The sequence below is a fragment of the Erythrolamprus reginae genome, chromosome 5 (assembly GCF_031021105.1).
Source record: "Erythrolamprus reginae isolate rEryReg1 chromosome 5, rEryReg1.hap1, whole genome shotgun sequence".
NCBI classification, from domain to species: Eukaryota; Metazoa; Chordata; class Lepidosauria; order Squamata; family Dipsadidae; genus Erythrolamprus; species Erythrolamprus reginae.
In genome coordinates, this window is record NC_091954.1 from 46,554,166 (window position 1) to 46,568,127 (window position 13,962).

Consider the following 13,962-nt stretch of genomic DNA (forward strand, 5'->3'; position numbering starts at 1 on the left):
AAGAGGTCAGTAAGGGGCGTGCATAAACCCACTAGTCTGCCTCACGTCCTCTGTCCTATTGTCTCTCCTATATCTCCTATATCTTCTCTTCTATCTCTACATCTTTTCTTCTATTCTCTCATTGATATACAGTATTTTATTCCTATATTTTCTCTTCTCTTCTTTCTTTGATATATTTTACTTTGAGTGTATCCTCTATAACCTTCATTGTGTATTATTGTATTTTGGACAAAATAAATAAATTAATTAATTAATAAAAATAAATAAATGATTAAAAAGACACAGAGAGGTAGAAAATTAGTGTTATGCAAAGATCCAGATTTATGGGAAATTAATGCCTTGCAAAGATCCAAATTTAAAGATAAAAAATTGATTTGGAGCATGCAGGCGCATATAAGTAGGACATTAGAAATTCTGAATATTACACTGAACATTTGTGTCCAGAATCATGTGACACATGGGAAAGACACCCAGACATGGCCAAGAAAAGATAGAGTTGTTTTAAGACATTCTGATCCAGGACAACATAGATATCCCTGTATGGCCAACAATGCATTTTGGCTTTCAAATCTAGATTTCTGAAGAGCTTTACAGGAAATGAGAGTCTTCGGAGAGGGGTGGCATACAAATCTAATAAATTGAATTGAAAAATTGAATTGAATAAGGGTAAAACTATGCATCTAAGCAAAAGCGTAACTAAAAAGAAATAGAATGCTTCTGATGCTTCTGCCTATACATGTCCTCAACTTAACTACCATAATTGGGCTCAGAAGTATGATCTAAGACAGGGGGTCTCCAACCTTGGCAACCTTAAGGCTGGGGGACTTCAACTCCCAGAATTCGCCAGCCAGCAGTCCCAGGAACTCTGGGAGTTGAAATCTTCCAGACTGAAAGTTGCCAAAGGCGAACCCTGGTCTAAGGTCATGCCAGTCATTAAATTGGTACCACATGACTCTACTTGACATACCACCTTTATTGCAGAGGTCATTAAGCAAACATAGTGGTTGTTAAGCAAATCCATTTTCAGGAATAGGTGTGGATTTTTTTCTGGAAACTGGCAAAAAATGCTGAAAATTGAGCCAACTGCTTAGGGCTCAAAATGCAACCATATGACTGTAGAAGGGAAGGAAGGGCATCAGAAATTTGAAACTTTTTACTCCTTCTTCCAACTTGAATAAAATCTGCCTACATGTCACTGGAAAAAGATTCGGATTTGATACAAATATAATCACTTAGTAGCTATAGCTGCCCATCTACACTACAATAAAATATTAACCTATATGAAAGGACAAGGATGCACAATGTTGCAGGACCAGGATAAAAACTAACATCAATTAATTGAAAAGGAATTAACATTACATTAATTGCAATTGATACGACTACTTCCCATACATTTAATGTTTTCTACCTTCTGCCACATTCCGTTACAATTTGATGGCCACAGATGGGCCATGAAAGTTGCACCCAATATGAATTCACTCCTGACTGAATTTGTACATTTGTACTTTAGGGGAGAGGCATCCCTAAGAACATTTTTCTTGTATAAGATTTGGGTTTCAATTAATGATATATGATACATTTCTTCATAGAGATTGAGTTTATGTTAGAAAGCATGACACAAGTTTTTATAGACATTCTACTTCATAGGTGTCAAATTTGCAGTGTCACATTGCTGTCACATGACATATTGGGGCCTTTTCCCCCCCTCGCGGAGGTGGCGTAGGCGTGGCCTGCATATGACGCATCGGGCCCACAGGCTGCCAGTTTGACATTCCTGTTCTACTTCGTCTTTGAAGTGGGAAGGTTAATACCGAAGAATTCCCATTAGTTTGGCAGGAGAAGATATAACATCAAAAGTGTTGTCCTCAAAAGTGCTTTGCTAAAAAGTGAAACTAGAACAGGGTGTATTAAGTGATACAATAGGTCAGCAAAATAAAACTCTCAGAAATCTCTAAAATGGGTCCAGAATTAAACTACATTGGGAGATGGTGGAGTAAATTCCCTTTCACTGGAATCAATAGGGAGGGATGCGAAATACTAAAATAAACAGGAGAAATTCTAAACCCCACAGAGCTTTGGATGCAAAAGCAAGGTTCACAGATTCATCTGACCTCCATAAGCTATAAAGATCTGTTAGATATTGAGGTCCCTAGGTTAAATGTGGTTTTTTTTTGCACAGACATATGAGCAGAACTTTCTCAGTCACAGCATTTCATAAATAAAATAAATCAATCAGGGATAGCCAAGTTCTGTCATTTTAAATTTAGTGAACTTTTTTTTCTTTTCTTCATAATAGTAGCGGTTGTGTCTGTGTGGTCTCTACACCAGTAAATCCCTCTGCCTTCAGGATTTATTTCAAATGTATCTACCAGGTGGTTAACTGTTAAAATTATAAAGGTAGGTTTGCAATCTTCCACAGTTTGTCCTAAAAGGAAGGGATCACAACCAGCATTTTAAAGCAATTAAAGAATAAGAACCCATCAGCTTTTATGCTAATCATTTTCCAGACATGCAAACTCAACTATTTGAGGCTTGAGATGGATTGACTTTCAAGACAAAACAGGATCATTTATCATCCTTGGAGGAGAAAGGGGATTTTACAGCCAACCTTAAAAATCCATTCCGAATGAACATGTTTCCTTTCCAAACAGATTGAAAACTGGCAGGCAGGTCAACCAGTCTGTAAACCTCTCTACCGAAACTGGGAGGGCACTAGGACCCGGCAACAGGAGCAGCAGGAGGAAAGCGAAGAAGACAACAATTAGTTCCATTATAATGACAACTGTAAAAGTTGGCAAGGGCAGTTTTTCACAAGGCCTGCCTTCTTTCACTAAAAGATTTTTTTTAGTGCCTCCTGTTGCCAGCTTGGATGAGTTGCTCAGTTGTTACAAACGGTCAACAGATTTTGTTCTTGCCAAGGGGTGTGGGGGAGGTGGGGGCAAAAAGCCAACCCACCAACAGTTTTAAATTTAAAAAAAAATTGAAACCAAAGCCCAACTCATCATCAGCCTATGCAGGGAGCAGGAGGGGTTTTCGGAGCGAGCTGCATGCAGGAAACACATCTCACATCCTGAGTTTCAGGACTCTTTCGGCTCCGCTCCGCCACTGTGCATTCATGGGGCTGGGACCAGCTGACCCAAGTTTGTCTTGCAGCCTGGATTAAGCATGTCAGAGCGCTTCCAGGCAGGGCGACAAGGCAGCCTTCCTTTCCCTCGACCCCCGACCCAGATACTCTGCCTGCTGCTCAGCCTCTTCGTAACGCCGCCATCCGGGTCCAGAGGTAAGTTGGCCACCCGCACGGCCCGAGATCTAAGATGTACTATAACCCCGAAACGCCGCTGAGCAACGCCCCCCCGCAAAAAAAAAGTTTCCTCAGGGTGCTAAGGACGGAGCCGGCCTGTCCCGAGCGTCCACACGTTGCAGAGAGGTCCCCCCCCCCCCTTTCTTCTTTTTGCCCTTCCAAACAAAGAACCGTCCCTCTCTATCTTTGGCTGATTTCTTTTGATTCCTCACTTTCGGGGGGAGAGGAGCGAGCTCGGGGCTGCAGCAGAGCGGTACTCCTGGCGGGGCGGTTGCCGTGTCTGCTCCCGGGATGGGAGGTGGAGAAAAGACGCGGCTGCCGCCTTTCGACGCTCACCCGGCGCGAGGGACATTCCCGCTGGCTCACCCAGGCCCTCCTACGCCCCCTCACGCTTTCCTTGGGCGAAATTCCCTTCAGCCGCCTGTCCCGTACCTTACTCAAATTCCTTACCATCTATCCCGTTTTCTCCTCCTCCTCCTCCTCCCCCCCCCCTTCTCCTTCTCCTCAATCTGAGGTTAGTTGGGGGGGAAAGATCAGAAGCAAGGTGAGAAAATATTATTTTACTGAAAGAGTAGTAGATGCTTGGAACAAACTTCCAACAGATTGGTTGGCAAATCCACAGTAACTGAATTTAAACATGCCTGGGATAAACATATATCCATTGTAAGATAAAATACAGGAAATAGTATAAGGGCAGACTAGATGGACCATGAGGTGTTTTTCTGCCATCAATCTTCTATGTTTCTGTTTCTTCTTCTTCTTCTTCTTCTTCTTCTTCTTCTTCTTCTTCTTCTTCTTCTTCTTCTTCTTCTTCTTCTTCTTCTTCTTCCTCTTCCCCTTCCACCACCACCACCACAACCATCCTCAGCACAATCCCTCAGGCCAGGATAACAACCATAAAATGGAAATGGGTAGTAGGATTGCTCCAAGTGTGAGAAATCTATCTAGTTGAATTTCTGACTGCTGTGGTTTTGAGATAATCCTTGACTTAACAAAAACTGTTCATTTAGGGACTGTTCAAAGTTACCACAGCACTGAAAAAAGTGACCTAGGACCATTGTTTTTTTCCCCTCACAATAACAACCTTTGCCTCGTTGCCATGATCCTGTGTTCAAAATTCAATGTGCTTGGCAACTGGTTCATATTTATGACCAATGGCTATATCCCAGGGTCACAGGATCCCTTTTTTGTGTGTCCTTCTGACAAGCAAAGTTAATGGGCAAGCCAGGCTCACTTAACAACCAGCTTTGCAATTGATCAAGATGTGACTCACTTAACAAATGTCTCACTTAACAGCAGAAATTTCAGGGTCAGTGTGGTCATAAGTCAAAGGCTACATGTACATGATAAACTATGGCAGCATTCTCTGAGAGACACTGAGGCACTGACTTAATGGCTTAGTAGTTTCATGAAGCATCACAGTACCTATTTAACATTTAATTATAGATGTCAGATTAATTATTCATACAATGCATTCTGCCTTGTCTTCTCTTGGCATTGCTATCATTTGCAAGTAAAATATATCTTTTTTTATTTCTATACATCCTTGTTATGAATTACACTGCTGAAAAGAATGCCTCTGGGCTTTTTCCATGGGCATGGGATTGTTAGATTATAATCCTCTGCCTATTTTCATAGATGTAGCTAGAATTTATGTCTGAATGTAGTTGACTGCAGCAAGAATATGGAAAATGTTGACTTGCCTGCATGTTTAAGCTGTTCCCCACTTTTAAAAATGGAATTACACTGATGTAATTGAGAATACCTGTAATTAATATCCTACAGAAGGTCAGAAAAAGCCTATTATGAAATTCAATAGAGCTAGCCTCCCAAGTGAAATTAAGTAGGATTATACTTTTAATTTTTTTTTTAAAAAAAAAATAGGACTACCATATAGTTAAAATAATTACTTTGGAAACAAACTCTTCCCCAATGTAAAGTATCCTCTTGTCCTTAAATTATACTAAATTACTTAAAGAAGGAGTTTTTTTTGCTTAATTTTTTATTCTAATACAATAATCGTGAAATAATGGGCAGTGTGATTGTCATCCACACTTTCTTTCCCTTGCAAGCCATTTGATGCAATAACAAAATAAGTTAGAAAAATGGGAACAGTTTTATTCTGCTGCGCCAAAATACTGCGCTTGTTGAAAGTTAAATCATGTGTGCATCTCAGTCTAGATTAATCAATAAGTGAATGGCCTGTCTAAAATGCAAACACATTGGCAAATTGGCATACTCCTTCAATATAAAAAGAATACCAGATACGATTTACTTATAAAACATAATTATTTTTCAATTCCACAGCTATTTTCTATTTGATTGTTTTGATCTGAAGGAATTATTTGTCCAGATTTCCTCCATAGAAGAATGCTTCCCCCCCCTTCAGTATTTGTGTTTTGTATTGAATGAGCAGGACAAATAGAAGTTATGTTGCCCAGTCTGAAGTGAAAGAAGCTATCTCATTCCTAATGTAGCAGAATCAGCCAAGCATTTTTTCTTGGAGAACAAACATTCCTTTCTGCTAAGCTTCTTGGATCTAAGTCAGTTTAGGATTTTACATCCATCATAGCAGCTGTCATGCAATTGTTCCAACTCTGTTGTATGACACACACTAGATTTACCGTAATATTCTTTGTGGCAAAAGATTATTGGGGTGAAGGTGAGGGATTTAAAATATGTTGCTTGTTCAAGTTCTCTCTTTTTATGGAGAATTAGAATATTGGTGAATTTCTCCTTTGCAAGGGTTCAGGATATACGGTAGGTCACTGGCTTTCTGATCCTAAAAAGCTATTCTTATTTTGATTCTGGACTTGTTAAAGCCCTGACCAATCTATGTGATGCAGAAATAGTTGCAAAGTAATAGTGGATTAGTAGGTGCTATTGAACAAAAACAACTTATTTGCTGCTCTCCTGAGCTATGTTTTATGAAGGTAGTTGGGAGACATATATACGAAGACAATAAATCAAAACAAATGCAAGTAAATTTTAGTTAAAAACTCATTATCTAATTTGCTATGACAATGAAGAAGCATTTTTTTCTTTTCATGGTAATATCCTTTCAAACAAATGTAGAATTTTCCAAGAACTTTAAAATACTGTATTAATCATGATATGGAATTATTAGTATACTGTGTCAGGCCGAAGTGTTCATGTGGAGTTAGAGAGTTCAGCGTGACACAGCACAAGGGGGGATGGGAGGGGTACTGAGTAGTCAGAGGGGAAAGTTACTAGACACAACCAAAGATTCCTTTCTCCAAGCCAAGACCACCGTTTGTTCTGCCTCAACTGAAGAGATGAACTTGTGGGTGTGGGGGATGTAAGATGAACCTTAACCTAGGTGGGATTCTGGGAAGTACTCAGAATCGGAATGACAATGGCATAGCTAACATGGTTCTGTTAATAAATCAAGCTCTGATTGAGAGAATTGGACTGGGACTTGTTTTATTTCTCAGATGCTATTTAGAACACTGACATACAGTTTAGTAATTGTCCTGGCTTTGGGATTTGTTCTCAAACTTCTGTCAGACATTTCTAATACATTAGTTATTAGGAATTTTTACAGCAGTTACTAAACCCAGTTATTAAGAAGTGGTTTTAACATAGTGTTTGTTGTTGTTGTACTATTGGTGTGTACTCATTGAGTTCCTAGTCTAAGCTTGATTTCCATGCTTTGCTGTGTTTTCATTTAGAATGATATGAATACATCTTGAGTTTTTAAATCAGATCTGAAACCTGTAACAGATATACAGTACTGGTCAAATGTATACAGTAGTCCCTCGCTATACCGCGCTTCACCTACTGCGGCTTCACTTCATCGCGGGTTTCTGAGGAAGTCGATTGGCAGATTTAAACAGCCCGCCGAACTCGATCGGCAGGTTTTTAAAAAAAAAAAAATCTAAAATTGTAAATACTATATTTAAATACTGTATCTAAAATAAATACTGTGTGGGAAGGGTTTATAAACACTTAAAACAATGAAAACTTACCAAACAATTACAATATAAATACTTAAATAAGTACTATCAGTCGATAAACTCCCCATCGCGGATTTCACCTATCGCGGCCAGGTCTGGAACGTAACACCAGCGGTAGGTGAGGGACTACTGTAGATGCATTGGAAAAGTAGTAGATATGGACATTAATGTGTGGGACCACTGATGAACTGACCCCCCCCCCCGACCTGGTGAGTGAGAGTGACCGGCGTCGAGGCAGAGAGAGAGCAGGGGAAATGGAGGTGACGAAGAGTGACCTGTTCCAGTGGAGGATAATTGCTGGCGGAATATATTGGAATAACAACCCCCCCCCCTTCCTGCATGGCACCAGCGGGTGAGAGCTGCTGGTGCCAAGGGAAGTTTAGGTGGGAAAGACTGTGGAGACGGGCTCGCTGGACGATGAACCATTGAGGAGAGTGAGAAGGATGGGACTGGTTGCCTGGGACTGGTTGACTGGTTGCCTGGGACCAATATGGCCAATTGGCCAGGGACATTGCTTATACTAACTTTGCAAATGACTATCTTGTTTGTCCCTCCCCCTCCCCCCTCCCCCCCCCTCCTGGCTTCTATGCACGTCTATGCACTTTACAGAAGATCCATGCCCCCTAGCGGACCGGCTGGAAAAAACAACAGCAGCTTTTTAAGACTTTTTAAAGATCTAAGTTATATTGAAGACCTATAAAGACACTACACCTGGGCCGATTGATTAACCGACGATTAGCTAATAATTAATATTAAGAACTGATTTATACCATTTTTTAACATTTTATACTATTTTATATTATTAATTATTAATCTTGTGAACTTTTTATTCTATTTATATGTATTATACTGTGCTATATTCTATCAGCATTTTTAACTATTATTAATTTAATCCTCTTTTAATATTGGGGGGGGGTTCTAATTAATGGATGACTGGAGTAGATTCAATGTTGTATATGGAATGAATGAGTATGAGTGTGATGGTTGGGGTGGGTGGGAATATGGTATGGATAGGATGAGTGACAGTAGTATGAGTGACAGAATTGGCCCACCTGACGCTCGGGAGGCAGGGGAGGGAGGGGCATTGATCTCTGGGGTGGCAGAGGGCCGGAATATCCCTGTGTTGCTGGGGAGAGGCAGATATGGCGGGGGTCACAGAGTTAGCCGTTCCAGGGGAACGAGAGACCGTTGCTTAATAACGGTCCCTTGTTCCAACTCTGTGAGCCCAATCTTGGGTACTGGTGATGAGTGTAACTCTGGCCCTGGACTCAGGTTGCTGCTGCTCAATGCCAGGTCGGTGGTAAATAAAGCTCTCCTCATCCGGGATTTGATCCTGGATGAGGAGGCCGACCTGGCATGTATCACTGAAACCTGGCTGGGCCCAGAGGGAGGTGTTCCTCTCTCTGAAATTTGCCCAGCTGGGTTTCAGATATGGCATCAACCTCGACCCCAGGGAAGGGGGGGAGGAGTGGCTATTATAGCCAGGGAGAGCCTTTGCCTACGTGGACTCATTGCTCCGGAAATTGCGGGTTGCGAGTCACTCTTGATGAGGTTGGACTTAGGGGTTCAGGTGGGCTTATTTCTCACGTACCTGCCTCCCAGCTGCGTGTCAAAAGCCCTGCCTGTGCTACTCGAGGAGGTAGCCGGGTTGGCGGTGGAGTTCCCCAGACTTATTGTCTTGGGGGACTTCAACCTGCCGTCACTCGGCGAAACCTCAGGGTTGGCACAGGAGTTCATGGCCACCATGACAGCCATGGACCTGACTCAAGTAGTACGGGGTCCGACTCATGAGGGGGGGCACGCACCTGACATGGTATTCCTTTCCGAGCAATTGAGCAATGGTCTGAGACTAAGGGGCTTAGAAGCAGTGCCTTTGTCATGGTCAGACCATTTTCTACTACGGCTTGACTTCCTGGCTCCAATCCTTCCCCGCAGGGAGGCGGAACCAATGAAGATGTTCCGCCCCAGACGCCTAATGGATCCAGAGGGTTTCCAGACGGTGCTTGGGGTTATTCCAGAGGCACTCATCCACAGTTCGGCGGAGTCTCTTGCAGAGGCCTGGAATACGGCTGCTGCGGAGGCTCTCGACCGGATTGCGCCTTTGCGACCTCTCCGTGGCGCTAGACCCCGTAGAGCCCCATGGTTCAACGAGGAGCTCCGGGAGTTGAAACGCCAAAAGAGATGTCTAGAGAAGCGATGGAGGAAGAGTAGGTCTGAATCTGATCGAACACTTGTAAGAGCTTTTATTAAGACTTACAAAGTGGCGCTCAAGGCGGCAAGATGCGCGTACCATGCCGCCTTGATTGCATCAGCGGAATCCCGCCCGGCCGCTCTGTTTAGGGTGACCCGCTCCCTTCTTAACCAGGGGGGAGTTGGGGAGCCCTTGCAGAGTAGTGCCGAGGAGTTTAACACGTTTTTCGCTGATAAAGTCGCTCAGATCCGGGCCGACCTCGACTCCAATTGTAAAACAGAGTCGACTGACAACGAGTCAGTCGAGGTGACTGGGGCACGTACTTGTCCACCTGTCTGGGAAGAGTTTGATCTGGTGACACCTGATGAAGTGGACAAGGCCATTGGAGCTGTGAGTTCCGCCACCTGTTTACTGGATCCGTGTCCCTCCTGGTTGGTCTCGGCCAGCAGGGAGGTGACACGGAGCTGGGCCCAGGAGATTACCAACGCTTCCTTGGGGAGGGGAGTTTTTCCATCACTCTATAAAGAAGCGCTTGTGCGCCCCCTCCTCAAGAAGCCCTCCCTGGACCCAGCAGTACTTAACAACTATCGTCCAGTCTCCAACCTTCCCTTCATGGGGAAGGTTGTCGAGAAGGTGGTGGCACTCCAGCTCCAGCGGTCCTTGGAAGAAGCCGATTATCTAGGTCCCCAGCAGTCGGGCTTCAGGCCCGGTTACAGCACGGAAACCGCTTTGGTCGCGTTGATGGATGATCTCTGGCGGGCCCGGGACAGGGGTTTATCCTCTGTCCTGGTGCTCCTCGATCTCTCAGCGGCTTTCGATACCATCGACCATGGTATCCTTCTGCACCGGTTGGAGGGGTTGGGGGTGGGAGGCACTGTGCTTCAGTGGTTCTCCTCCTGCCTCTCTGGCCGGTCGCAGTCGGTGTTAGTGGGGGGTCAGAGGTCGGCTCCGAGGTCTCTCCCTTGTGGGGTGCCTCAGGGGTCGGTCCTCTCCCCCCTGCTATTCAACATCTACATGAAACCGCTGGGTGAGATCATCCAAGGACATGGGGTGAGGTATCATCAATATGCCGATGATACCCAGCTTTACATCTCCACCCCATGCCCAGTCAACGAAGCGGTGGAAGTGATGTGCCGGTGCCTGGAGGCTGTTGGGGCCTGGATGGGTGTCAACAGACTCAAGCTCAACCCGGATAAGACGGAGTGGCTGTGGGTTTTGCCTCCCAAGGACAATCCCATCTGTCCGTCCATTACCCTGGGGGGGGAATCACTGACCCCCTCAGAGAGGGTCCGCAACTTGGGCGTCCTCCTCGATCCACAGCTCACATTAGAGAACCACCTTTCAGCTGTGGCGAGGGGGGCGTTTGCCCGGGTTCGCCTGGTGCACCAGTTGCGGCCCTATCTGGACCGGGACTCATTACTCACAGTCACTCATGCCCTCATCACCTCGAGGTTCGACTACTGTAATGCTCTCTACATGGGGCTACCTTTGAAAAGTGTTCGGAAACTACAGATCGTGCAGAATGCAGCTGCGAGAGCAGTCATGGGCTTACCCAGGTATGCCCATGTTTCACCATCACTCCGCAGTCTGCATTGGCTGCCGATCAGTTTCCGGTCACAATTCAAAGTGTTGGTTATGACCTTTAAAGCCCTTCATGGCACTGGACCAGAATATCTCCGAGACCGCCTTCTGCCGCACGAATCCCAGCGACCGATTCGGTCCCACAGAGTGGGCCTCCTCCGGGTCCCGTCAACTAAACAATGCTGGTTGGCGGGCCCCAGGGGGAGAGCCTTCTCTGTGGCGGCACCGACCCTCTGGAACCAACTCCCCCCGGAGATCAGAACTGCCCCTACTCTTCCTGCCTTCCGTAAACTCCTCAAAACCCACCTTTGCCGTCAGGCATGGGGAAACTAAACATCTCCCCCTGGGCATGTTGAAGTTATATATGGTATGCCTGTATGTGTGTATGTTAGTATAGGGGATTTTCTTAAACTTATAATATTTTAATCAATTGGATTGTATTGGATTGTTTTTCACTTGTTGTGAGCCGCCCCGAGTCTTCGGAGAGGGGCGGCATACAAATCCAAATAATAAAATAAATAAATAAAAATAAATAAAATAATAGTATTGGAAGATGGTACAAACCATATTAAAAGTAACATGAAGTGAATAGTACAGTAGAACCCCGACTTACGAGACTAATTGGTTCCGGAAGGAGGCTCGTAAGTCGGAACGCTCGTATGACGAAAAATTGTTTCCCATAGGAAACAATGTAAAGTCAATTAATCCGTGCAACAACAAAAAAAACCGCTGCCGCCGAACGCGGAAGTTAGCGTTTGGCTTCAGGAGACAGCTGCGAAGCGGCACGGGTGTTTTAAAACGTGGCAGCTGGCCTGGGGGGTTCGGGGGCTTCCCCCCGAGCCCCCCAGGCCGGCTGCCACATTTTAAAATACCCGCGCCGCTTCGCAGCTGTCTCCTGAAGCTGAACGCTAACTTCCGCGTTTGGCTTCAGGAGACAGCTGCGAAGCGGCGCGGGTGTTTTAAAACGTGGCAGCCGGCCTGGGGGGTTCGGGGGCTTCCCCCCGAGCCCCCCAGGCTGGCTGCCACATTTTAAAACACCCGCGCCGCTTCGCAGCTGTCTCCTGAAGCCGAACGCTAACTTCCGCGTTTGGCTTCAGGAGACAGCTGCGAAGCGGCGCGGGTGTTTTAAAACGTGGCAGCCAGCCTGGGGGGTTCGGGGGCTTCCCCCCGAGCCCCCCAGGCTGGCTGCGACGTTTAAAACACCCGCGCCGCTTCGCAGCTGTCTCCTGAAGCCGAACGCGGAAGTTAGCGGTCGGCTTCAGGAGACAGCTGCGAAGCGGCGCGCGTGTTTTAAAAGGTTGCAGCCGGCCTGGGGGGCTTGCCAGCACCCCCCCAAGCCCCCCAGGCCGGCTGCAACCTTTTAAAACACGCGGGATACGAGTGCCAAGGAGCTGTCTCCTGAAGCCGAACGCGGAAGTTAGCGTTCGGCTTCAGGAGACAGCTCCTTGGCGCTCGTATCCCGAATGTGAGCTCGGGAGGCGAACAAAAATGTCGCTCTCCTCCCAGCTCTTATCTCGAGTAGCTCGTAAGTAGAGCTGCTCGTATGTCGAGGTTCCACTGTACTAGGAATATTCATGAAAATGAAGTGAAGCACTGTCATCTCATGACCATAATGAAGTTTGAGGTTGGACATTTTATAAATTGCCCCAAAATATGTTGTGTTGATATGGGAAGAGAGCTGTGGAACAAAATGTTGCACAGGACTGTGACCACTTAATTTCCAACTATGCCTGTTTTCATTTAACTCAAAGAGGCTAAAATGGACACCACTGATACTATATCTCCTATTGAGGCCATGTCTGACATCATTCTTCATGCCACAAATAGGGAAGGAACCATTCTCTTTGCTTACTGGTAGATAGAGAAAAACTACAATTTCTACAGGGACCGAGTGAGGTCCAGACATTCCCATTCTTGTGATTTTCTTTAGGGAATGTCCAGTAAAGCTGAAGCTTTCCTGTTCTTGCATGATGACCAATGAACACCTCCAACAACAGATCACCCTAAACTCCACATGCCTTTATCTTCCCCTCTGGAGAATGTCCTGGGTGGCCAAATTCAAACTATTCTAGCTTATGCTTCATACTGAGCATTATTAGAACATCTCCAGACATTTTAACCAACTTGATTTTCTTCTTTTGAGGAAAATAGTAAATAGCTAGGGTAGAATTGTACTAGTATGTAATTTTGGCATATCCTCTTGCCTGAAATTGTGGCTGTAACGGTGGTTAGAAATTTATGCTACAAGAGGTTCGACTTCTGATATTTCTTCCTTAAGCAGTGTTACAGCATAAAGCAATGAATTTTATTTTATTTTTATTTTATTTATTTATTTATTTATTTATTTATTTATTTATTTATTTTGTCCAATACACAATGAAGGTTATAGAGAATATACACATAGTAAAATATATCAAAGAAAGAATAGGAGAAAAGATATTTAAATATGTCAAAGGGTTAAATAAGGTTCAGGAGGGAAGTGTTTTTAATAGGAAAGTGAACACAAGAACAAGGGGACACAATCTGAAGTTAGTTGGGGGAAAGATCAAAAGCAACATGAGAAAATATTATTTTACTGAAAGAGTAGTAGATCCTTGGAACAAACTTCCAGCAGACGTGGTTGGTAAATCCACAGTAACAGAATTTAAACATGCCTGAGATAAACATATATCCATCCTAAGATAAAATACAAAAAATAGTATAAAGGCAGACTAGATGGATCATAGGTCTTTTTCTGCCGTCAGTCTTCTGTTTCTATATTTCTATATAAGAATAGAATATGTCAATGGAAAATAGAGGTATGGAACAAAGGATATATGAGATATAGGAGAGACAATTGAACAGGGGACAGAATGCACTCTAGTGCAGTTATGCACGCCCTTTACTGACCTCTTAGGAACCTGGAGAGGTTA

General features: G+C 44.5%; 1 protein-coding gene across 1 annotated transcript in view; it reads left to right on the forward strand.

The window, feature by feature from the left end:
• Window positions 1-3,042: 3,042 nt before the first annotated feature.
• Window positions 3,043-13,962, forward strand: part of ADAM12 (ADAM metallopeptidase domain 12) — a 350,980-nt gene continuing 340,060 nt past the window's right edge. The window contains exon 1 of the mRNA XM_070752490.1: window positions 3,043-3,280. Coding sequence (XP_070608591.1) covers window positions 3,166-3,280 — 115 coding nt within the window. The 5' untranslated portion in view covers window positions 3,043-3,165. The remainder of the gene's footprint in view (window positions 3,281-13,962) is intronic.